Below are 25,886 nucleotides of genomic sequence, written 5' to 3'. Positions count from 1 at the left end.
TGCAGAGCTGATTACATTTTCAGTACTGTATTCAGACGAAACAATGTAAAGCTACCCTTTCGTGTGCCTAGCTAAGCCTCTGTTTTAAATATGCCACAGGTAAGCTGCTGTGAAAGGTCTTTTTGTTCTCAGTAAACTCTGGGTAATGAGCCGCCTCTGGCTCTTTATCCAAGATTACTAGAGGAGTTTGAATATGTTTAATAATATGACCCTCAGAACATCCACTCATTGTAGTAGCCTTTTTAATTAAGAAATATATTTACAATATTGAATTAGAAAACATGTACAGTCTCTGTATTTACATTGACACACCAAATAATCAGGAGAGTAAATCTTTAAACAGGCTGAGAGCAAAAAGTGTGACATTGCTCTTTTTACAGTGTAAATACTTTTGTACAGTCTAACTCTATATTTAAAAAACATAACACTTGTTTTCCATAATCACATTTTGCTAGAAATGTAGAAAATTACAACATGTTTTTAACATTTTACAATTGATATTCAAGGTATACACTTGTCATTCAGGTGTTTATTCATCAACAGGAAATAGACCGACCCCCCCCCTTTTTTTTTTACAACATTAGTGTAAACTAAAAGGAGAATTAAAGGGACACTTCTAGGTTTCTGATGTGGGGAACAGAGGGGTGTAGTGCAGTTACATAAACGTTGACCTGAGCACCACATACTTGTGTGTTCAAGTGTCCACGCTGCTGTGCAATACTCTGCCTAAACGCTAGTTAGCAGTGTAAGTTCTCTTCTTGTTTGTGAACAGGAAATCATTGAGACTGAATCTGAGCACATTATGTTCATAAATGTTTAGCAGCAGTTAAACATACTGCAATTGTTGCAATCAATAAAATTTGGGCATTTTAATATAGGGTCTAATGGGGATAACTTGGATTTAGGGGCCAGCCACTCAAGGAACTGCAGTTTTTTGCACCTCCGGCTTCATTTTTCAGCTTGGATGTAAGAACTCTGGGTGAGAGCTAGGGCACACTGACTGTTTTCTTCTGTAGGTACTGTACTCACTACAGTTAAGTGCCTCATACAACCCCACTTCAAAAAACCTGAACTATATTTTTAAGGTTCTGAGACACAATTCTGACATTAACATATACAAGTCAGAAATAAGGTCGGCATCATTTAAAGTGGCAATGAAAATATTTAGATAAGTCACAAACTCCACCAACATATCGTATAGTGTCAGCGTGGATTAAAAGTTAAGGTGTTGGCTTATGTGTCCTTGTTTCTGCATTTCAGCATATTTCAAACAGAACACACTTAAAGTAGTTACTTACTGAAACATCTCAATCATTTTCTCTCGACTACAGTCCAGCTCAGAATCTTTCCTCATTAATGACTTTCCTATCTGTTTTTTCGCTGATAGTGTCAATGTGTGTGTTCATGTGGCCAGCCCTGCGACGCCCTCCTTGAACACTGAACCATAGACCGTAGCCAAAATAGATGACCAACCCTAAGGAGAAAAGATGGAGATCGTTACTGTTCAGCCTGTAACTTCATACAAGCCCTCTTTATTTTCAAGCAGATATACAATCTTACCCACGAACATCCAAATAGCGTATCTTATCCATGTGTCTGAGCCTAACTGGACCATCAGGTATACGTTGATGAATACGCTAACTATAGGCAATGCAGGGACTAAGGGCACCTAGAAACAGAAAAAAAAACTGATGTACATTACCTCTGAAAAACTAGATTTGCACCTAATACCTCAAATATGCAAGTAAACCTTCTCACCATGAAAGATGCCTTGGTGGGATTTTGTGGTTGCCTCCAGATGATAATACTGTTGACCAACACGATGACGACTAAGATGCAGATAATTGCTATGCTCCATGCTTCCCCTCGAGACAGAGCATCTATGGCTTGGCTCAGAGTGACACACAGTGCAACCACACATGCAACTGCAGGAAAGGAAAAGTAGTTTTTTACTGGTGAAGAAAAAATAAATGAGATTGAAATGCAACAAGTGCAACTGTAATGTTTATCGTACACACCAGTGAAAACAGTAAGAAGTGTGGCTGTCCTTGACGTAGATGAATTTGGCAAGGATGGAGGCTTAAGGATGCTGGACTTCTTTGATTCAATGACTTTTAAATCGCTGTCTGGGTCAGATGGAGACTCTTGGTACCTTAAGTATACAAAATTGTAACAAAGATTGAGTATTTTTCAGCAGTTCAAAGCACTGTGGCATCAAACTAGTGAGATAAGTTTACCTAAGTATTAAGATGCATATTGCCACAAGTGTGTAAGCAAACAAAGTTCCAATGGACATCATTTCCACCAAAGCTTCCAGGTCAAACAACAGAGCCATGATAGCTGAAGAGGATGGAGAAGAAAATGTTGACTTTGTATCAATAAACCTTACCACATGTCTATGGAAACAGAACAAAATGCTGTAGTATCTGTACCTGCAACAATGCCTGATGAAATGGTAGCGACAGCAGGACTGCCCTTGGAGGTCACTTTGGTCAGGGGTGTGAAAAGCAGGCCATCTCTCGCCATGGCGAACAGCACACGGGGCATCGGGAACATTGAACCCAAAAGGCTAGAGGGACAACCACAAACAATATCAGTCTCAATGCTTTTAGTATCACATCAGCACTATTCTTCTGTAATTTAGAAACAGACTGAAAGTTAGAATCAGCAACTGCTACGTCCTTGTTCATAGACAGCAGGTCTATTAGTGAGGGGTAGCAGGAGAAAACTTGTTTTGTGATCACATATATCTTTTATTGTTTCATCTTTTTGGTCAAACAAACAGAACAAAATCTCAAGCAGTCCCAATGCATCTCAAACGAACACATATGGTTTTCATAGGAGGTGTCCAACATGACTCAATCGAGCTTTCTGCTAATCTAAAAATAGGAGGAGGTAGAGCTGAGTCAGGCCAAACAAATCTTGGTTGCTGGTTATGACTCAAAAACCTTTCAGTCAAATCTACCACCCCTCTAATTATGCCTATTTATGTATCACTCTAGCTTTAACAGAGACAAAACTGATGTGTGATTAAAGAATAAACTCTTGTACAGTTTAATAAGGTAAGGAGCTACAACGACAAATACAAATTTTGTACCAGGCTGTAACCAGGTTTATTTCTGCTGAAAAAAAAACAAGCACTTTATTTTGGGGTCTGATGGGATTTCCTCAGCTTTTGGAGCCAGCCTCAAGGGGACACTTGAGGAACTGCAGCTTTTGCACTTCCATTTTGGCCTCATTTTTCAACACCTGGGGTTGCCTCTTCAGTTAGATTTTGCTTCAATCCTAATGCTTATCATGCTTAACACCATGCTTATATGTCTAAAAAGATAAGGTTTTGTTCAAGCATGCAAACATTTGCTAGTTAGCACAGGAGATGTTTACAAAAGCTGATGTGACTGAGCCCTTTTTTTTTTATCCACAGACCATGCACTCAGTGTCAGTACTTGGGGATACATTTCTTTCAAATTCACACATCTTAAACTCACTGTGGAAATAAGGAAAAATTCAGTGGAACAAAGAAAACATTCAGATTCATCCTCTGTGTGGTTTCATACCTGGTGGATAAGGCACAAAGTGATCCCACAGCCACAACGTATCTGGCGGGACCCCAGCCGACATAATCAAAAGCAACAGGCAGGGGGCTTTTTTCATTGAGCAAGTAGTAGGGCATCATCAGCGTGAGACCGGCAGACACAGCGAAGTAAGCCACGAAACAAATGAGAAGAGAGACTACGATGCCGATAGGGATAGATTTCTGAGGGTTCTTCACCTCCTCACCTGCGAAGAAAAGAAAAAAAGTCAGTTCAACTCTAATACCATTTTGTGCTCCTGTTTTTTGGGGGGGGTGGAATGGTGGGGGGGGTCACATGAAACTTGCACAACTATCCCTATAGAAGCATTTTTATAAACACACATTGGAGAAGTTTGTTTTAGGAGAAAAATACTTCATTAGGCTTTGGTTTAGATTACTGTGACTCTTCAAAATCCATATGTGTCTTCTGGATAACTTGGAATTGTATCGTTATTTTAAAAAAACGTTTTCCTGTTTTTTATTAACCATTTTATAGGTGCAGCAGAAATTAAATAATGAAATAGCAGTTTGACAAATATAATATGCAAGATATTAGTCCACTTTCAGGGGCTTCTAGCTACATCTCATGATCATCAGACCTTAACAGCTCTAAAGGAGACTAAGGTTACATGATGACTAATAAACCATCTCCATGCAGAGGATGAAGACTAAAAGACATGGGTAAAAGCTTAGAAAGCTTTGAAGTAAGCAACAATATTTCTTTTCCCTATTTTCCCTTATTTTATTGTTTTCTTTTAATAAAAGGCAAAATTATAAAATATTCACCATTTATAAATATCTATTTTACATTAAGTGCTTGTCCAGTCTTTTATGTACATGCTCTGAAAAGAAGTGATCAAAAGCCACTTAGATTGTGTGTCCTCAATACTCCTGAAATAATCTGTCACTCCTCCACTAATATTTCACTTATCTATTTACATACATACATACATGCATGCATGTTTATATTCAGCATATCCACACATATACAACGGTAAAGCTTGTATACATATGTTTCTTACATATGCCCAACATGCAACTATTCACTGATATCCAATGACTGACTGGATTAATTATATTGGTGAAATCATCTGCACATATTTCCCTTTTGGCACACCGTTGTTAAGCTGCCGCAGCATCTTCATGCTTCCTGCTGTCTCCTTGATGGAAAATATCATCACCACTGTGCTTTCCAATGACACATTTCAATCTAAAATCTCCCACACAGCTCATTTGATGAGTCAAAAGTAATATGCACTTTGTGTCATATGGAACCAAATTGTCACCAAAGTACTTCAAGTTTAAACTACCACCTACGAGCATACAGCTGCAGTTTATCAGACTGATGTCTGTGGGTAACTGCATCCCATAAGCCTGTGGATGAGACTTAATTGAAGAACTTAACTACATTTGACAAAATGTTGGCAACTGACTGCTGCCAACACGGTGTAAGACTCTGGTCTAAGGGACATGCTCTCAGCATGTATCGCTTTAAGTTGTTCATATGGACTTTAAAACTGTCCTCAAATGTAAATAATATATAATAGTATAATATAATAGTTAACATCAGATTAAAAATCTGACTTGCATACTGCACCAACATATTGAAATCTGCTGCCTAAACTACAACATTTGGGGAAAATGTCTGTTGTGTCACTTTCCTTACATTAAAATTTGCATTCAATTTTGTGTTGGTATAGTAAAAGATCATTACCATACAATAATGTAGTCCTATCTGATTACTCTGGTTGTGACAACATATCAAAGTGGTCCTCTGACCTGTTGTAGCAATGCAGTCAAATCCAACAAAGGCATAGAAACATGTTGCTGCTCCAGCCAGCGTTCCACCAAAGCCAAACGGGAAAAATCCACCTTCTCCATATGCACTGGTCACATTGACACTGGAGCTAAAATTACTGCAGAGATGAGAGAGCAGTAATTTACAGATTATAGATTAACATCATACCCAAATTCTACGGGACGCCTTTTTTTAAAAGTTGTGCACATTGAAAATAACAGCAACTATTCTTCTTATTTAGCTCAAAAACATCACAAAAACTAGAGCAAATTTTTAAAAGTCATTTTTTAAATCACATTTAGAGCAATATTTGTGATCTTCACATTTAATTTTGTTGTGAAAAATATATTTAAGTTACAATCACTGTTAAATTCAAATGCTAAATATAAATGTAAATGTTAAATGTAAATGTTAAATATAAATGTTAAATATAAATGTTAAATATAAATGTAAATATAAGCGTGGAATATAAATATAAATGTTCTTAATTGACACCACATTTTTATGAAGTCTTGGAGCTAAATGTGGAGAATTGTTGCTGTTATTTTCAGTGTGCACAACTTTATAAACAGCGCCCCATAAAATTCTGTTTGAATTCTGGCTCCTGCACATACAGTTATACTACTTTTTGCCATTACTTGAGTTCTACGGTGGCGTTCACCAGCTCCTCCTTAGTGATCTGCCAGTTGTCGAGGTCTCCCATGATGAATCCAGAGATGGTCACAAACACTAGCACCAGGATGTTGACTGCTGTGAAGATCTTGTTGATTGTTGTTGACTCTTTCACTCCAAAAGCCAGAACACCTTCACAGAAACAGTGTTAATGTTACTGTTTCTGTATGCCTTTCTGTCACCACCATAAAAACACCTGTTTTGTAGTGTTACCTGACAGTAGAAGGACCAGAGCAGCAGCAAAGACATCTGGGTAAGGTGCCAGGCCAGTTAGGCCCATGGGTGCATTTTCCTCAAAAAACTTGGCTATGACACCCCCTATGAGGTCATCAAAAGTCCCACTCCATGCCAGTGCAACACTAGATGTCCCTGAAGAGATAGTCACAGATACATGCAATAACCTTATCAGCCTGAGTCACCACTTTACAGTAAATACAGGGACATTATATCCTTCCCTGAGGCTATCACACTTTACGATTCTGTTATTTTTAACCACAACCCGGGTTTCTGGGATTTTATGGGCAATTAACATCCTGAAAGAGAAGGTAACAAACAATTTTAGTGGCAAAAACCTCCAGCTAAACTCTCAAGCGAAACCTTTCTCTTTTAAATGAGTCATTAAGAATGTGCCTCTAAAGCAGCTAAAGGTCACTAAAGGCACATGTAGATGGTTGATCATTCACGGGTTTTAGTTTTTTGAGGTGAGAAAACACGTTACATAAGACAAAAGTATGTGAGGGTGTATGAACTATACATTTTTGGCATATAAGAACACAATTTCATTTTTTTTCTCAACAAAAAAATGTAAGAACTTGATTTTGTTAAATTTATAGATAACACACAATACAAATCCTGAGTATCTGACTTACCTATGACATAAGAGAGCAGCAGATTCCACCCAGTGATAAAAGCCAGCAGCTCTCCAACAGTCACATAGCTGTACAAATAAGCTGAGCCAGTTTTAGGAACCCGGGACCCAAACTCTGCATAGCACAACCCGGCAAATATGGACGCAAGAGCAGCTATGAAGAAAGAAATGATGATGCTGGGTCCAGCCGTGTCTCTAGCTACCTCTCCAGACAGGACATAGACCCCGGCCCCCAAAGTGCTCCCCACACCAAGGGCCACCAGGTCCAGAGTGGTCAGGCATCGGTTAAACGTGGACTCTTCCCCATCAGGCTCCAGGGGCTTCCTCCGAGAAATGCTCACCAGAAAGGACTTCACCAAACCATACGGCATGCTGCTGGAAAGATTATGTACAAAGGGACAGGTGGGTTTGCAGGTCGTTGGTATTAAGAGAGAAGGAGTGAAAGGTGAGGAGAGGAGTGAGGAAGAGAGGGCGGATCAGCAAACATGTCAGTGAATAATTGTCAGATCAACTCTAGCAGAACATTTCCTCATCAAAGAATCATAAATAGTTAACTTTTTAGTGAATCCATGCCCCTCAATTGACAGAAGAAACAATTTAATAGAATACTGGTTAAATTCAGTCAACCGATAACCAAAACAAGAACCAAGTAGATTTCAGTTTCTTAAAGTTTAAAAATGCTCTATATAACTCAAATCAATCACAAGATAAAATCAGACTAACATCACTCACCTCTGCTGTGTAATCCCTGTCTCACAGGTGTGCTAAAGAGAAATAAATAAGATCAGTCAACACATTAATCTTTCATAGATGCTCTTTGTTATCGTCCACCTGATATGAAAGTGCTAAAGTCTAGAGTTTTCAATGCCACCCACAGTACAAAAAAAACATCAGACTGCACTTTACTCAACCTTCAGTGACACACCCACTTCCTTGAACATGTCTGATGAGTGCAGAAGGTTTTTCCTGTCATTGTGGTAGTAAAATAAAATGTGTGTTCATAGTTTTGTTTGAATTGCAAAACGTTTTCTTACCTTATCCGAGCAATATCATGTCAGAGGTAATCTGCTGTTACTGCAATAGTCAGGGTTGTTTTTGATCAAGCAGTGCTGAAATCAAATTTGAAAATTGTTGAAATTAAATGTCCCTTCAAAATGAACTCATTAAGACAGATAAGATATTTTATAACCTATTTCCGATACAGTAAAAAAAAAAAAAGTTATACAAGAACAAGTGATTTACAACCAAAGATTACAGTATCTAATCTGTCATAAAACCAATAAAAAAAGAAATTACCTTCTCCTGAGGAAATTAAACAGACTCTGTCAAACACATTTTAACTTCCTTGCTTTTGTGTTTTTCAGCACAAAGCTAGTGAACAGGACTTGTTTTAAAGGTAAATACTGCATCAGGCTCAATCACTTCACTACCTCAGATGTTTTAATATTTTGGGGCGCCTGTCAGTCATGTGTTCCAAGAATTATCCTGCCTTTTCACCCCCAATATAATGCCCCCATCATAAGTTAGAGCTTTGTTTTTTGTGAATATGACTTTAAGATAATCCAAGACTGAAAGCTCCTGTGAAGAACTTTTGGTTGAGTCTGCTTTGCTCCCCCTGTGGACAGTCCTCTACGTAATTAAGTAGTTTATCTGAAAATCTCTCTTACATTTTGAATATTTAATGTGGAAAATGTAAAAAAAAAAAAAAAAAAAAAAAAGGGGAGGGGGGGGGGGGGGGGGGGGGGGGGCTGTTTTTTTTAGCTGCTTGGCTGACACCTACCCTTGATCACTACTTTCAGGCTTTGAAAACCCCAATATAGACATATTCACTGATGGTCTTGTTTGTATTTGTATATCAAGAAGAGGCATCAATATAACTTTCAGTCTGTTTCATAGTTGAAAACAAAATCTACTCACTGGGGCTTTGGAGGCGCTCAGTCATGACTTTGGATTGTGTTCAACACAGAAGGTTCAAGTCCAAAAAGTAAAAGTTGTAAAGCAATCAGCTCTGACTTTGTTCTCAATGTGTGAAAACATTTCTGATTATTGTAAAATCAAAAGTATGCAAAGTTGTTAATTGTCAGAGAATTCCTCAATACTATACGGTCTGATCTGATAGTGTTTTATTGTGGGTATGTTCCTTCGTAATAAGCCTGTGACTTTATCACGGCAGCTGTAGGAATTTTCCTGCTCCTCTTGAATCAACCCTTTCTACCTGGCGATGTGGGCCTGCAGGACCTGTGGCTCTGTGAGTTAATGAAACAGAAGGACAAAGAAGCTTTCATGGCCCCTGCATGCAGCAGGCTGTGCACCTCACTCTTTTTAAAGAGTAGCTTTCTCATTCACGTCTACAATCAGGGGATTTCAGCGCTCTTAATCTCTCCTGGCATCTACAGCAGCAGGCAGGAGGCGAGCGTATGTGGACCCTCAGAGTACCTTTGACCACACTTGAAGCTCAGTCTTCTTATCTTAAGATATAACTGATTGAGATAATGTTTTAAGAGCTACAATGGGATTACCGCTATCTAAACACCAGCTACTTCACACATGTTGTACAGTTTTATGATCAGATGGTTGGTCTGAATCACAGTGAGAGTCATTATTGGCTTTCTGTTGTGTATTTCACTAAACTTCTCAGAAACAGTTTAAATATACAAATGAAAGTTAAAGCAGAGGTCAGTAATTTGAACTCAATTGTCCTTTTTTTAGTAGAAACCCAAGCTTATTTACCTTGCCTTCAATCCCCAGAGGAGTGACAGGTGTCTGTGTGCTGAAAACAACAGGATGATGCAAAAATATCCGTGCTGTTGACTCAGATGAAGGAAACATGACTTGTACTGTGATATATACAAGCCTGGCCTGTGTGACCCTCCCACTCAATGGAATTACTCACAAAGTAGCCTTTCTCACTCCACACCAGTTTGGATCATAATGTGCTCATTATTGTAACGAAGGCAAAGGGTGAGAACTGAGAACTGCAAATCCCATTCAGAATGTCAAAAATGCTATTGTGCTTGCTCAAGTTTGTTGTTGTGTTTTCATAATTTTTCATTCCATAATTTAGATTCATGAAATTGTAAAATGGATTTTAAGGAATGTAGCCTACTTTTGGGGCTTGAATGGATCTGGTGAATAGCCAAGGAAACACAAATAATAAGTGCGTCATAAATACACTAGGTTTCCAAATATTTTTGCTGTTGAAAAAAAAAAACACTTGCTGGTTAAGATTTAAAAAATTCACATCAAAACATTTGATTCAAACATAAATAATGAAATAGCGAGAGATGCTTTCAAATATAGATTCAACTCATTTTGAGTTGTCACAGTGATCGTATTAAACCACCCTATTCTGTACCCCAGGGATGTTACTGAGTTCATGGATCAGGTAAAAGTCCTCGTGATCAGTGTGCAATGCAGTTTGGAAACAGAAGAGGTCAGTACACAACACTTGGCCTGCATTTCTTACCCAGTGCATCCATCCTCAATCTGTTTATCACCTCATATGGCCCGACAAAGCTCCATCATGCAACGGCATAAAAATAAGGGGGAAAGCCAAAAAAACCTTATTGCATTTATAGTGTATGTAACAAGTGATGTGTACAAATAGAAGCATTAATAAAAACTGCTCTTCATGTTTTGTAAGTTGGGGTCATGTGATGTCAGGGGAACACTTGTATTAACCACAGTTCAAAACTGAAGCCAGTGATGCTAGTGTTAGCTTAAATTCTGAATATGAGTCATGCTTCTGATATGTTTGGGTCTTAACCCACCTGTAATGTTGACCCAGGGCATATTTAATGTTCAAAAGTGTCAGAGCCCCAAAAAAAATCCCAATAAATATTTTTCAAATCTCATTATTAACTCCATTACTAACCATTTACATCAATATTTAGTGCATTGGTGTTCTTTAATTCTCACAGATCATAGTTCAATGAGGACAATTCACTCGTTTTTTTTAATGAAAATTTATTTTAAAACTTTTTTTTAATGTACATTGGAAAGTGAGTGGGGTGAAATATGTAACACAGTTGCAAAGAAACAATCAGTATTTAACATTTCTGACCACTTTTAGCCTCCACTTTAGCTGCAGGGTCAAATTGACCCATGATCAGTACGTGATATAAACATGCATGGGGGGGGGGGTTGCAAATGTGTGAAATGAACCATTTTCATTTTATATGTTGTTCACTCTAACTAAGCCGAGCAGAAGAAGTTTCATAGCGAAATTACTTTTTTTTTTTTTTTTACATTTTTGAACTTCAGAATGGGTCAATTTGACCCACAACATAACAGCTTCCCGGAAGGCCCCCTGCCAAATTCTTACAAATTTCCCATTTGAAGTCCACAATGCTGACATGGCCTTCCTCTAACCTGAACTATGTTGCTATCTCTCTCCCCTCTCCCCCTCTTACTGGAAGAGACGTTTGACAGGACAGATATAGAAAAAAGTAAACTCTCACACCAGTGTCAGCACCAGCACCCCCTCCTTTCCAACCCATATTTCAAACCTGTCAAATGAAAAATGTCAGTGAATTCCGACAAGCTTCAACCTTTTAGTTACGCTCGTTGGCTCTTTTAACAACTTATACAAACTTGACCAACAACTAAAATATATATAGAAATATTCTCTCCTAAATGTCGATATTTTTCACCCGGGACTTCTTGTTCCCTGGTCACGTACTTTATAGCTGTCGCGTTACTGTTATACATTGCTCCACCATATTCAGGGTCTCCCCTACACAGAGAGGCTGCGCGCATTGCGTCACAGAGGACACGTAACGGGACGGTACTGGAGAAGACACACAGACCGACACTAGGACCGGCTGAGCGGGGATAGGAAAGCGGAGATAGTAGGACCGGACCAGTTTGGACGCGACTGACTCCCTGCAGAGAGGAGGTAACCCTTTATCTTTCCTTTTGAAGACAGATTTAGTCCGGAGACGAACTGCCTCTGGAGAAGTTTGCTGATGCGTCATTATAACATGTGCCGGTGAATTACATTAGTATAGCACTGGAAGACAGTTATAATCAAATGAAGTGGATTAGAAACTGTGCAGTACACAGCGACAAAGTCTTCTTCTTCTACGGAACAAAGCACAAAGTTAACCAAATAGTAGATAGATATACAATCAAGTAAGTTATGACAGTGTATTGGGGTACAGATAAGGGTGTGGCATATCTATAGAGGCCTCCACCCCCCAGACCTTGATTCTGACATTAAGTTAAACTGTGTGTGCTATTTTGGGAAGGCTCACTCCTGTCTTAAACAAACAGTACAGCTTGTGGAAACCTTGCTGGAGTTTTCTATCTTTGTTTCTTTGTACAAGCTGATTGATTTAAAGACAACATTTATCTTTTCAGTTTTATTCTAAACCTAGAATAATATGTATAGTTGTGTTGCACTGTAATTCTATAAATACAGACAGTCAGGGAAGGTTAAATGTTGTTTTTTAACTTGGCTTCTGTGTGCTTAACTTTATATTTGAATGACTGCAGTATGGCTTAGTGGAGGCATCATGGAAAATGTGATGAAATGGTTTTCCTGCAAATTGGCTTAATGCGAAATCGGTCAAGCTGCATGCCTTTTTAGGTGAATGTGCATAGGAAAGTGTCTCAGTGTTCTTTCCCCTGTGCTGTTATACAGTATTACAATAGGTGATGAGCTGTCAGACTGTAAACTGAAGAGGCTGCCTTGTTGGATTACTCAGTAAAATGAGAGATCATCATTTCAGTACTGTCTCTTTGTAACAAAAGGACACCTCAGTGAGGCAGGGAAGGTTTTGCTGTGCTGTTTTCCCAACCCTTCATCAGCATTTTTCTCTCTCTTCCTCTCTTTAGGCCTGAAACTATCGATTCCTGCACAGTGTTGACACAGAAGACCAAATATAGAAATGGTAAGTGAACACTTTTCATCTTGCATTATGTAAGGGCTGTGAGATGTGGATTGTATCATACTGCTGGGTGTCTTTGTGACATGGAGGGTTTTGTGATCCACCGAATAAGGTGTGGACAGAGTGAGGTCATTTTGCAGCCACCTGCCACCACGTGAGTCCTCACATCATAAAGGCACGAGTGTAGGGTGTCATTGCTACCTGTAGTGCCTGCACATCTGAGTGACACACTTGACAGCATTTGTCCAACAACAATGGCGCTGTAAGATTTGTGGCAGACATCCAACTTTATTGTCATGTTTGTTAAGTCAGTGTCCTGTGGTCTTACCTGAGGTGAAACACAAACTTCCTAACCTGTGGCATTGGGAACATGCAACACCGCAGCAGAAGGGAAGCTCATACCAATAAATCATCATTGGGACTTTTACCCCACATTAGAAATGTAATTACTTTGGGTGTAGGCCTGTTGCTAGGGGCTCGTATTTGTGGCCATGTTGCTATGTGGGTGAAGCTCTCCAGCTGTCGAGACGAGAGATGGTTTCTGTGAGAAGTAGATGGTCTGAGCATGTGCAGTGGCCCCCTAGCAGGGTGGAAGAGCACTTGGCTGACTGCCTCAATGCAGCAGTAATCTTTACAGGAGCAGCAGCTGCAGTTTAAGCTTCAATATGCAGTTCAAACTTTCATATTTCACACAGAGAACATGCGTTAAACATCTTAACTTCATGAGTTTGAACGCTCATGTTCATTTATACAAAGGTGTTCCCAAGAAAGTGCTTTATATTCTCTTTATATGCCCAGTTTGTGGGTATTCTCAGTGGTATGACAGACCCCTGTACAGGGGGCTACTTTGTGTGCAACCTGACCCCTGCTGCTCATACACACCCACAGTCCCGCCCCTATGCACAGGCTCTGATCTCACACACAAACTCACACACACCCTGCAGGATTTTCACTGATCTGCTGGGTGGTGAGACAGGTGCAGACAGTCAGCTGCTGTAATCGCAGACTTGGCTTCTCCTTCTCTCCCTGTGTTCCCGTCACTGACACTTTTACACAGTCTGCTGCTCACACCCTGAAAAGGATTGAGGGTCAAGCCTGTCCACTGTTCCAAAACCAAAGTGTCATGTGAGTCCAGACCTCCTGACTGCTTGTTGGAAAGGTTTACATCCAAACTCCTTATCAACTTTATAAGCTGATTGTGTTAAGGGATGTAGCAGCTTTGTTCAATTATTGAAGGAGAAAAAAGGGGGGAGTCCTTCTGCTATAAGACTGACTAAAGGCAGAGTGATGCTGTGAGCTTAATGCTAATGTCAGCATGACAATGTTACCATGTTATTGTAACTCTGTATCACCAAAGTCTGTTGTCCTTTTATCTATGAAGTCCACAAATGTCTACACTAAATGCCTGAAGGTAATCCATCCCACAGGTATAAAAGCACTGTTATCCTTAGAGTTATGCTGCTAGCATAATAAAGAGGACCTGTACCAAAAATTGCCATCTTGTATTGTTGTTCCACTGGTGGCAATGGGAGTTTCTGGGGGTGTTTTGTGACTGTATCTTTGCTTTATTGTTGTCATTAAAGTTTCAGACTTCCTTAGTAGTTGCTATTGACATCCAGCTTGCCCCCAAACACCAACATGCTAAAACACTCACAGATGGACACATTATGTCCCCAAATCTCAGATGTTATTAGATGTCATATTTTACATACACCTGAGCCATGATAGAATACAGAGAAACTTTGTTAGAGAGAACACATTCCTGTCAATGTTGTTTTTCTGTGAATCGCTTCAAAGTTCTAGACATCCCAGACATATTTTCATATTGAGTTGTCTCCATTAGGGAAATCTCATCTATGATATTTATTTCACATTTTTTCTTACAGGTGTTTAGAGGCACAATAACAGATGCTCCGGACTTTGATCCTGCTGTTGACGCGGAGACCCTTTACAATGCTATGAAAGGCTTCGGTAGGTGTTTCATTGACTGGACTTGTAGGCTGAATAACTACAATGTAACACATCGATTTCTGTGACTGAGATGAAGGTAGTTAAAAATGTTGTTTTCTGTTCCTCAGGCAGTGATAAAGAGGCCATTTTGGATCTTGTCACCTCAAGAAGTAATGCACAGAGGCAGGAAGTCATTGCAGCATACAAGTGCAGCTATGGAAAGGTAAATCTTTGATTTTTGTTTGCTTAAATTTTATGTTAAGTAGAGGCTATAACACCGTTATGGTTTTGTTGCTTTATCAGGACCTGATCGAGGATCTGAAGTATGAGCTGACAGGCCATTTTGAGCGTCTCATCGTCAGTCTGATGAGGACATCAGCCTACCACGATGCCAAAGAAATCCATGATGCTGTCAATGTAAGATATTATCCCCCACTGCAAGATTATTTAGATATCTCCATCCACACCCAGTAAAGGAGTAGCTATGTGATATTAAGTGGCTGTGTGATATGCTCTGTTTCAAGGGAGCTGGAACAAACGAGAGATGCCTTATTGAAGTCATGGCATCCAGAACCAACAAACAGACTCATGATATGGTTGAAGCTTACAAGGATGGTAAGGCTTATTAAAGAAGATTACATTTAAATTATTAATCTAAGTTCTCTTAACATTTAGTATTCTGTTTCCTCAGCTTATGGCAGAGACATAGAAGAGGATGTGATTGCTGACACTTCAGGCCATTTTAAGAAGATGCTGATTGTTTTACTTCAGGTAATCTCAGTGAGGAACTGACAAACATGCCAGTTATGAATCCAGTGAACCACACAGTGCCTGTTTTATATACCACTCCTTTACCCACTATAACTGATGGGTGTGTTATTTGGGTTTGATGATTTCAGGGGACCAGAGATGAGTCAGGGGTTGTGGATGCAGACCTGGTGGAGCAGGATGCACAAGTGAGAAATCAAACATCTAGTGCCCAGTAAAAGAGTGCAGTATGATAGTGGGCTTCTTGAATCTGTATGCCCTTCACTAGAGCTGCCTTTATGCTTTATGTTTAAGTAACATATGGGTGACACTTGAATGTCCTCATTTCTACACATTACCAGAATATTGTGTTTATATTCTCCAAGACATTTTTGGTATTATCATCTATCAACAAGACTTTTTTATGGCCATGCTAACAGCTCTAATGCTGTACAGTCATTAGGCACTGTGGTGCTTAGAGTTCCACGTTGAAGGACAGCATGCTAATATGTTCAATATCACTATACTATCTCTGTGTTTCCTCTTTTGAATTTTGAACTATCTTCCTTTCTTAACTCTGTGTAGGACCTTTTTGCAGCGGGAGAGGAGCAGTGGGGGACAGACGAGGCCAAATTCATCATGATCCTGGGAAACCGTAGCGTGACCCACCTTCGCATGGGTGAGAACAGCACTCAGGGAAATTAACACAGCAGTGAGGCATCCACACATTCCCACTGTGAACTTAAGTCTCACAAGAGCTCATCAAACATTAAAGATGTTGTAAAAGTTCAATTGAGGGGTGATGAGTTGTTGCTAGATTGTACACAGAAACACCCCCCTACAAGCACTTAGAAACAGTCTAAGACCTGCAGAGCTGCAATTTCAATGTGCATCACATAGAAGAGGTCATTACAGAAAATAGGTTTAGGATGTGTAAGATTAGATTAGATATAATTGATTGCCCCAGAGTTGAAATTCGGCTTGAGCAATATACAAAAAGGATAATACAGCTCAGTGTAATTTGATATAGAAAAGTACAACACATAAGGGTGGCAACCAAAAGTGCAAATTCAAGTAGAGCTCAAGACAAATAAATGAAAAACATGTCCTTAACATACAAAAACAGTACACATATAATAGATACAATATAAAAAACAAAAGGCTAGGGTGGCTAAAAGGTCTAGCAGGGCTCTTTTTGAGTTGTTTTTTTGTGTAGATATGGAATAAAAGTATGTTTTAGTTAGATAAAAATGTGTTTTTATTTTCACAGCTTTCTGTCTTGGTCGCCAATTGAGCCTTGTTTAAATTAAACAGATCTTGTGTAACATTGTTGCAGCTCTGCAGAGCTTTTCATGCTAAGGTACACTGGTGTTTCAAGCAAACATGTGCATGCTAATTGCTAACATGCTCCCAATAATAATGTTTGGATACAGGCCAACGTCTGAAAATAAACTCTAAACACAAAGAAGAGCTCAGGTTTTTGGGAATGTAATATGTTTAGCTTGCATTTTGAGCCTAACAACAGGTGATATATTGACCAGATAATGGAACCAGATAACAGAGGATCATCAAAGCCGTCAGAATCGATCCTCTTAGGAACATCAGTTTCTGTTACGTATTTTTCAGACAGGGTAGTTCATAACTCCACCTACATTTTGAGCAGAACACAAATATACATTTCAAAGTGTGTGAGGAACATTCATTTGTTTAATGTTGTCATCTCTCTGTGTAGTTTTCGATGCATACGAGAAGATCGCAGAGTGCTCCATAGAGGACAGCATAAAGAGCGAGCTGTCTGGAGACTTTGAGAGGCTCATGCTGGCTGTTGGTAAGAAACACACTAAGTGGAGTTATTTATGGACACTTAGTCACAATGTGAATTTAACACAAGGCTATCTTCTGTGTTTTCTTCAAAGTCCAGTGCATCAGGAGTGTTTCCATGTTCTTTGCCAAACGCCTTTACAAGTCAATGAAGGTAAACATACTCTAAGTCAAGTTTGTAACTTTTACACAGATTGCAGTGTGACTTTAAGAACGTACCCTGACCCTCATGCACGTCCTCTCTGTCACTTCAGGGTCTGGGTACAGCTGACAACACCCTGATCAGGATCATGATTTCTCGCTCTGAGATAGACATGTTGGACATTCGAGAGTGCTTCCGGTTAGGATATGAAAAGTCACTATACAACATGATTAAGGTTGGTTAAACTCTAATATGATTTACGTATTCACAGGAAATAATTTAAGCCTATAGATTTCTTCTGTTTATGTGCAAACCTTTCAGGATGACACATCAGGGGATTACAAGAGGACTCTGCTGAACCTGTGTGGAGGAGATGATGAGTAAGTTACTGAATGGCTGCAACCAACAGGAGCTACCAGAAGAGGGCAATAAAGCCTAGGTTTTCAAGAGTTATTGTTTCCTCTACAATGTTTTATGTTTATATACTTATAATGAGAAGTTGTTGCATTGGTACTAAAACATATGACATCCAAACTATTACAATCTCAATGATACCTAGAGATTATCTGATGTTAAACAGCAGTTTTTACCTAATCCTTGATCCATTATTCTAGAAATGTACCCATTCACACTTATGGCTTTGCTGAGTGTGCTGTCTTCTGTCAAACCAATCATTACAGCTTAGCTGGAGAGTTCTTTCCTGAAGCTGCTCAGATAGCCTACAAGATGTGGGAATTAAGTTCCATGACCAAAGTCCAGGTTTGGGCCCCACCTGCTCCCCTGTTAGATGTGTCATTGCATGTTTTAGCCTGGTGGTGGCATGCATCCTCATTACCTGCTGACCCTGCAATGACCAGCTTCTTGCAATGACTAGAAAAAGTGCTTGTGATGCTGCTATGTCTGCATAGTAAAGGCTTTGTGTAGCGGTGGATAGGATCAGAATGCTATTCATAAAAAAAACAAATCGTTTTTGTTAAGATTTGCTCCACAAACCACCGCTTGCCTCGCTTTGTTGCAGGAGTGAATGTCAAAAACATCTCAGCATTTGGGTCAACAATAGCTTGCTTCACTAACTATCTAACGCTGAATTGTTTTCAGCCTACCCACCTTTTCATTGTTGGTGGTGCCATGACCTCTAACCTTGAAAGGGCGCACTCCCCCTCAAATGTCAAGAGATTAATATCAAATATTTCAGTGCGATAGAATTTTGATATTCATGGCAAATTCCAGAGTTGACTCTTTTTGCATACACAATAGAACTCTGCATGTCCAGTGCTTATAGTTTACACCTACTTTTAATTTAACATGCATCTGATCAAGTAGAACTTTCTTTCTTTGCTGCTCCACATTGTGTGTTTTTAAATATTGAATCTCACATTTATAATTATGTCTTACCACTTCTCTAGTTAAGACCAACAATCCGTCCTGCATCCAGTTTCGACCCAGCCGCTGATGCACAAGCCCTGAGGAAAGCTATGAAGGGATTTGGTATGTGACTCTAAAAAACTAATGCTCTTTTATCTTTATAAGATTAAAAAATAATAGTGTCATCCTCATTTGCTGCCTACAGGAACAGATGAAGATGCAATCATTGACATTGTTGCACAGAGAAGCAACGCTCAGAGGCAAGAGATCAGACAGACCTTCAAATCCCTCCTTGGAAGGGTGAGAGGAATGAATTACTGAAAATAGAAACCACAATAATTCCTTTTTTTAAAGCACAGGGGAATCTACCACTGGATTTTTTTAACATCTCATTTGCTGTTTGCTTCTAACTTTTACCTTTTGTGAGCTCATAACAACTCAGTCTTTTGAATTTCTCCTCAGGATCTGATGAAAGACTTGAAGTCTGAACTGTCGAAGAACTTGGAGAGGTTGATCATTGCGCTCATGTTGACCCCTGCAGAGTTTGATGCCAAAATGATGAGGAAGGCAATGGAGGTAGAAAAACAGACTTGTATAATCACTTCAGTAATCCTGCCATGTTTATGTTTAATGTGCAGTACGTGTTAGCAGAGAGGAAGCTCATAGATCAAATCTGCTTTATTCATGCCATTGTCATTCTCATTTCTACATTTTCGTTAACATCCGCATTGCTATTACAGGAACAATACAATAAGATACATTTCAGTTCAATGTAATATTTAAAATGCAATACTATATGTTATGATACAGTATGGTACAGTACAATATGATACAACATGAAATGGCGCACCACGACAAGATATGATGCTATGGGAGGCTATGAGATGCTGTGCGATACAATGGGATATGACATGGTACCAAACTGTACAACAGGATAGGATACAATACAATATGAAACATTATGGTACATTTTAATCACTTTCCACTCTGTTATGGTCATTGCATGGCTTATAGAGAGATTGTTCAAAGCTATTTCACCTGTTTGTTGAGACATCATGTGATCAATACAATAAAAGGCATGCCTTTTATGGAAATACAAAAGGGTATCCGAAAAATAGGGGGCAAAATTTGTTGCACATGCATGCTTCCTATGGCTGCTTGTTTAAAACTCTTTGTTTCCTCAGGGCGCTGGGACAGATGAACATAGCCTGATCGAGATTCTTGTCACCAGAAGCAACGAGGAAATACATGCCATGAATGCAGCTTACCAGGACGGTGAGTTGATACAAAATAAAGAGGCTCCAACATTATTTTCTCTCTTTAGAAAGCTTTAACGTACAACTTCAATGTACCCACACTCTACAGCCTACAAGAAGTCTATGGAGGAAGCCATTCAGTCTGACACATCAGGCCACTTCTGTCGCATTCTTGTTTCTCTGGTGCAGGTAAAGTTCATCATCATGAGAACTTACACAGCGTTCAATTTACACGCCCACTCACTGCAGTCTGTCTGCTGACTGCATCAGAGATTATAAAAATGTCCTCACTGTCACTCCACAATATCTCACATTAAGTATTAAAGATAAAATCAATGTTCTTGTTGAAACACTTATCTAATTTCTCAAAGTTTATATTCATGAAAAGCTATTTCTACTATGCAGGGTGCAAGAGAGGAGGGCCCTGCTGACATGGAGAGAGCCTCTTCAGATGCTCAGGTGCTTTAGGCTTTGAAATTCAGTTGAATATTGTATTATTTATATTGTATTATTTAGTATATGTTATTATTTATTTGATAAAACATTGTATCAGTTAAATTGATGAATTGCTTTTTTCCGTTATTTTCCATAAATTGATTAGGATCTTGCCGATGCATGCAATGCAGAGTCTGATGACATGGAGATGAAGTTTATGAGTATTCTGTGCACTAGAAGCTTCCCCCATCTTAGAAAAGGTAAAACTGAGGACAGCAAGATCAAATTGATCACCTAGCTTTAAATATAAATTATTTTCAAAAAGAAATTGGATCCATCACTTAAATCACATATTTGCTATTCGTTCAACAGTTTTTCAGGAGTTTGTCAAATGCAGCAACAAGGACATTGAACAGATAATTAAGAAGGAGATGTCAGGAGACGTCAAAAATGCCTTTTATGCTATAGGTAAAAACTGTTTTTGACCTTGAATATTTTAATCTTTCACTTTTGTGTGTCATAGGGCTGAAAAGATGTTTTCTCCAACCCCACCTAAGCTCTTTCTTACTCTCTTTTTGTTTAACAGTTCGCAGCGTAAAGAACAAGCCCTCTTATTTTGCAGACCGTTTGTACAAAGCCATGAAGGTATGCATTCAAAGTGCTCTGAAAATGTGTATACTGTTTTATAATGGAGCTGCAGGAATGCAGAACATCACAAAGGCCTTGAATGTCACTTAAAGCAAGTGATATGGTCATGTTTGTTGGCGCATGTGATACATTCAAGTTTTTGATCTTTCCTCTGTGTACTTCTTGAGATAAACAAAGTATCTGTTGATCTCCTGGGCAGGGTCTTGGCACAGACGACAGAGCCCTGATCCGCATCATGGTGTCCCGTAGCGAGATTGACCTTTTCAACATTCGCAAAGAATTCAAGGAAACACATGACGCCTCTCTTCATGAATTCATCCAGGTAGAAACTATGCTCGTAAGTCGAAGGCTACGTCCACTAACACTTGTCTGGTTTGCGGTGTCCTCTTTTAATCAGTGAGTCTCTGTGGAGCATTTTTGTCTCATGCTTTGCGTGTTGCACATCCTTCTTCTGCTGCTACACTGGGATGGGGGAGGAGGGGGGCTAATCTATAGCTTTCTGCGGTGGGCTTCGGGTTTGTGGCTTTAACACAGCTGTTTAGGAATTTCCCTCGCGTGTTTAACTTCCTCTGTATCCACAATGTGATTGGCTGGCAGCTGCAGAGACAGGAAGCACCAAAGAGCAATTCTATAATAACTTACAGATGAAATCACTATGACACCAATACAAACAAGCTAATAAGGTGGCCTGGATTGGCTCTGCAAAAACATTGTCAGATTTATGCAACAGCAAGGATTTCCATTCATTGTTTTTGTTTCTGAATTTTATTTCAGTTGAAAATGCAAATATATGTATAGGTCTGATATTTCAGAAAAAGATAGGTGCATTAGAGAAATTATTCAAAGTAAGTATTTGATGTTTTGAGAAATAAGGTTTCCTACTTTTTGCCAAGAGTTAGCTGAGACAATCCATATAAATATATAAATTCATTGTTTGTACAGAAAATCCAGCAACCCAAAGCTACCAGCTCTGGCCCTAGAGATGCTATTAGGTTGCATTTGCTAACACTGGACAAAACCCTGCACCTTTTTTCACCTTCTTAACATTATACTAAGCTATACTACACAAAGGTTTTCTTTAGTGTTCTTTTCTTTTCTCTATGCATTAACACTGACACTAAAATGAGAATGGTATACGTCTTCTTATCTAACTCTAAGCAAAGACCAACAACAACAAGAAGCCAGTATAATTCTCAAAATGAGGAAATGATCCTTTAAAAGATATTGTCACATAACATTGTGCTGCTGATTATAGAGATGGAAATCTTTATGTATAAGCATCAGCTGATAAAGTTACACTGAAGGGTAATTCCACTTCAGCTTCCTTATTGATTTTTCTTGATTTTGTGACTTTTTTGATTCCAAGCAATATTCACTCATTCACAAAAAGAGACTGACAAAGTTTAATTTATTAATTTCTTTTTGTTGAAAGAGTGAGAGGTAAATGCTGCTTTCTTGATTCACTGTTCGGCAAATGATAAAAAGAAAAATGTCTCCTAATGTATGCTTCTTTTGTGTGTTTTTCATCATCATTCAGGGTGACACCTCAGGAGACTATCGTAAAACCCTGCTCATACTCTGTGGAGGGGAAGACTAAACTTTCTCACATCTGCAGCTGTTTGCTGACTTCAGTTCAAAAAAAACCTGAGACAAGCCTGATTGCAGGAAACTGTTGGTGATTGTCAATATCTAACATCAAGTCCTGCCACTCCTCAGCCAAACCATGTGACCTTTGACCTTCCAAAGTTAACAGCTACGTTTCTGCTTTTATGTTTAATCGTCCTGCATGTCAGGATGATGTTTTTTCTTTTTTTACAGAGTCAAGTATGTAACAAAAACATGTTCACGTTAGTGTGGAATGGTGCTCCACATGTACCGCATACTGTAAAATTAGAAAGTCGGCTAGTGCCTTCAGATTTCAGGCCGTCCATCAATGATTGTGATTGTAAGGTATCATATACTGTATACCTGAATAAAAAATCATGAAAAATACAAACATTCTGCTTTTTCTCACGTTTGAATACATTTTGACACATACATTCAGTAAATGTAGTAGCCATTTTCTTTACAGTACAAGTACTTTGTGGTGCTCTGGGCTGTATTTGGCAAGTCAGTTAACAGTTCAGGGATTTACTGTGTTGATACCAGGAGCAGCAGAATGGGAACTAAAACATAAAACAGCAGGAAATTCCCTCTGCTAATCAATGCCTGTTCTGTTTAACAAACTTCAAAATGCCCATTAGTTATTGCCAGTAAAGGCCAACTACTTATATTTTAATGAAGGCAGATATTGGCATAATAATAATTATAATATAATAGTTTCCAATTGAACAAACTTAGAGTATAATATTGGATAGTGGTAGGATGCTGACATTGTTGGCTTGCATCTGCACAAGTCAGACTCTTATTTTCCCTTTTGAACGCTTAAAGAAAGCTATTTTCATTTACACCTAACTGTTTAAACCCTTTATACCTAATGTCTTGTGTCTCACTCAGAACTACAGGAGTAGAAAAATATATGACAGCTGCCTCTGCTTTCATCAGTGTCTCAGTTCATTGCATATGTGTGAGCGCAGCTGTTGTCAGGCCATCTTTGAGTTAAAAGAGGAAAGAAGAAAAAAAAAGAAAAGATGTATGTGGCGAGGAAATCCCCTGCAGTATGCCAAAATCCAAGGCAACAAATAGAGGCTGCTGCAGCAGCATTCAGTCTGTCAGTCACACTCTGGTTTGAATGGCACACCCAACCTGAAATGGCTCCATTTGATGATAACTATGAGAGATTAAGAGAAGATTTGTTATTGTGCAGCTGACGTGAAAACACACACTGTTCTTGAATTTCCCTTTATGACAACAGGGGGAAGTTTTTACTGTGGTGTTTTGACCAGGACATCTTGTTCTGAATAAATTAAATAGATGGAAACTGCAATTCTCATATTTAACAGCTGTGAACTCTTTGGATAGAGGAATGGATGTTGGTCAAGCTTTTGATTTTTTTTAATCTACAGTCCCAATGACATCATTGCTGTAAATAGCATGCAGTTCTGTTCTACATGTACTTTCCTGTTGTTTTGATAAGTCAGTGTGTAGTTATTGCTGCTGGACTGATCATGCAGTGTTATATTTCCAGCCTCTTTTTGTATTACTCCTTTCATGTGCATTAATGTGTGCAGTGTGGTATGAGTGCTGCAATCTATTGTGCAAATAAATGCACTTGTTGTTGCACATGTTGGGTTCCTCTGCAAAAAGCAGGCCACACAGTTGGACACACGTGCTGGGTTCTGTTAAGGCTGAGCGTGTACAGTATCAGACCAGGCCTTTTTGCTGGGTTGTGGGAATTCCCCAAGTCTTGGTGAAATTGCTTCCCCCCTTTTCACCAGTTTCCTTAAAAAGTGCCTCTCCGACACAAGCACAATGAGTGGGTGAGTCTGTGTTTATTTGTTTTAACATTTAAGGTGTAGAAACAGATGTTTGTGATTTCTTACGACTTTTTATTTCATATTTCGGGGGCAGGTTAAATAATTTTTCTGCTGTCACTGGAGTGAGTTTCACGATCTGTTTGGTGTGTTACATGGCAGGTAAAGAAATTGAATTATTTCTAGTTTAAAGGTTAAAAAAACATACAGTATTTAATTGTAGGACATTGTCTGTTGTTTTTGCAACTACTACAACGTTCTAATCCAAAGTTTGCCCTAAAAATAGTAATTTGCTATTAATTCAAATGTTTTTTTGTTGGGTCTAAACCTGAACATGATTTTTCTGCTATTGTTTTCTCTTTTTTTATGATTATGTGCCAACAGATCATGTTCTCTGGACTTGTTGCTTAATACTTATCAGAATATTTTACAATTTGATGTCTTTTTGAGGCTAAATTGAAGATAAAATTGCAAAAACTAAGCTTAAGAATAAACATAAATTACAGCTACTATTTTTTAACAAAAGGCTTAAAGAAATGACTCTGATGATTCATTATGCTGGTTATTTTGAATACAGAAAGCTGTATGATTTTCAAGTAAAAGCATAGCCTATCTATCTTGTTAAAATGTAACACTGGAGCGTATCTGTTTACAGTCCAACTTTTTCTATATATAGAAAATCTGCTGTGAGCTTTCCCCTGGTTTAAAGCCTTGAGCGGACAGTCATAGTTAATAGATGACTGACAAAAGGATGTTTTGTATTAAGCGGCACAGATTTAATGACTATCAGCTGCTGATTTCTGCTGTGACAGGGGATGAAGACTGCACTTTCCTAATGCCACAGCAGGGTACATACTTTGTACTTGTACAAGTCAATCTGGTGATTATTACCCTTTCCCACATGTCATCTGCTCACTCTTTTGTTTTGGTGTAATGAGAAAAAATATTTTAAATACTTTGAAAGAGTAAACGTGGGAGGAGGAAACAAAGTGTTCAATTTGGTACCAGGAAAACTGAATGATAGGGACATTGTCTGGATCCCCAGGCTTTTGTTTTCAAGCTGTCGGATCAGAGTCACCAGCCTGTTTCTTATTTCCGCACATCACAGTAGCCTGAGATGGAGACATTGTGCACCTCTAACCAAGGACAAAGTGTTTGGTGGTAGGGCTGAGGAAAAAACAACTTCTGTGTTTAAACTATATTTACTTTTTCCTGTAGCCAGAGTATAACTCTCTGGGGAAAACACTCACACATTTCTACCAAGGTTTTCCAAACAGTGGTGCACAACTGGTCCCTTTTAGGTAAA

The 25,886-nt window shown here is 38.9% G+C and overlaps 2 protein-coding genes across 5 annotated transcripts; one reads left to right on the top strand and one right to left on the bottom strand.

The window, feature by feature from the left end:
* Nucleotides 1-225: 225 nt before the first annotated feature.
* Nucleotides 226-9,730, bottom strand: LOC117817927 (cationic amino acid transporter 2-like). 2 transcript variants are annotated; one of them, XM_034690736.1, is made up of 14 exons: nt 9,643-9,730; nt 7,947-8,021; nt 7,645-7,676; nt 6,914-7,284; nt 6,258-6,413; nt 6,011-6,176; nt 5,354-5,490; nt 3,558-3,780; nt 2,433-2,569; nt 2,238-2,340; nt 2,019-2,152; nt 1,759-1,925; nt 1,561-1,669; nt 226-1,474 (listed from the first exon to the last, which is right to left on the bottom strand). In XM_034690736.1, the coding sequence occupies exons 4-14, from the start codon at nt 7,281-7,283 to the stop codon at nt 1,338-1,340; spliced, it is 1,839 nt and encodes a 612-aa protein (XP_034546627.1). In that variant the 5' UTR covers nt 7,284; nt 7,645-7,676; nt 7,947-8,021; nt 9,643-9,730; the 3' UTR covers nt 226-1,337. The 2 variants fall into 2 exon arrangements, with proteins under 2 accessions (XP_034546627.1, XP_034546626.1); XM_034690735.1 differs by having other exon boundaries at nt 6,914-7,287; nt 9,643-9,721.
* Nucleotides 9,731-10,235: 505 nt separating this feature from the next.
* Nucleotides 10,236-23,157, top strand: anxa6 (annexin A6). Of its 3 annotated transcripts, XM_034690733.1 has the most exons (26): nt 10,236-10,345; nt 11,640-11,809; nt 12,751-12,806; nt 14,690-14,774; nt 14,882-14,976; nt 15,057-15,170; nt 15,278-15,368; nt 15,445-15,524; nt 15,653-15,709; nt 16,086-16,179; nt 17,233-17,328; nt 17,417-17,475; nt 17,576-17,698; nt 17,785-17,843; nt 18,144-18,222; nt 18,870-18,951; nt 19,034-19,128; nt 19,291-19,404; nt 20,013-20,103; nt 20,194-20,273; nt 20,490-20,543; nt 20,686-20,779; nt 20,892-20,987; nt 21,106-21,164; nt 21,367-21,504; nt 22,705-23,157. In XM_034690733.1, the coding sequence occupies exons 3-26, from the start codon at nt 12,804-12,806 to the stop codon at nt 22,762-22,764; spliced, it is 1,998 nt and encodes a 665-aa protein (XP_034546624.1). In that variant the 5' UTR covers nt 10,236-10,345; nt 11,640-11,809; nt 12,751-12,803; the 3' UTR covers nt 22,765-23,157. The 3 variants fall into 3 exon arrangements, with proteins under 3 accessions (XP_034546624.1, XP_034546625.1, XP_034546623.1); XM_034690734.1 differs by lacking the exon at nt 10,236-10,345 and having other exon boundaries at nt 11,444-11,809; nt 21,367-21,489; XM_034690732.1 differs by lacking the exon at nt 10,236-10,345 and having other exon boundaries at nt 11,444-11,809.
* Nucleotides 23,158-25,886: the final 2,729 nt, after the last annotated feature.

The sequence above is a fragment of the Notolabrus celidotus genome, chromosome 8, assembly GCF_009762535.1.
Source record: "Notolabrus celidotus isolate fNotCel1 chromosome 8, fNotCel1.pri, whole genome shotgun sequence".
In the NCBI taxonomy this organism is placed as follows: Eukaryota; Metazoa; Chordata; class Actinopteri; order Labriformes; family Labridae; genus Notolabrus; species Notolabrus celidotus.
The sequence above is the reverse complement of the archived record's forward strand: the minus strand, read 5'-3'. Positions and strand labels throughout refer to the sequence as shown.

Bases quoted from the DNA above. Each gene is read 5' to 3' on its own strand.
- anxa6 (XM_034690733.1), top strand. The intron at 15,369-15,444 runs GTAAGGCTTATT...CTGTTTCCTCAG, and splicing joins GGTTGAAGCTTACAAGGATG to CTTATGGCAGAGACATAGAA. The intron at 20,544-20,685 runs GTGCTTTAGGCT...TAAATTGATTAG, and splicing joins GAGCCTCTTCAGATGCTCAG to GATCTTGCCGATGCATGCAA.
- LOC117817927 (XM_034690736.1), bottom strand. From the start codon at position 7,283: ATGCCGTATGGTTTGGTGAAGTCCTTTCTGGTGAGCATTTCTCGGAGG. The intron at 5,491-6,010 runs GTAATGGCAAAA...TCATCTCTGCAG, and splicing joins AACGCCACCGTAGAACTCAA to TAATTTTAGCTCCAGTGTCA. The intron at 2,153-2,237 runs GTAAACTTATCT...TGTATACTTAAG, and splicing joins ATATGCATCTTAATACTTAG to GTACCAAGAGTCTCCATCTG.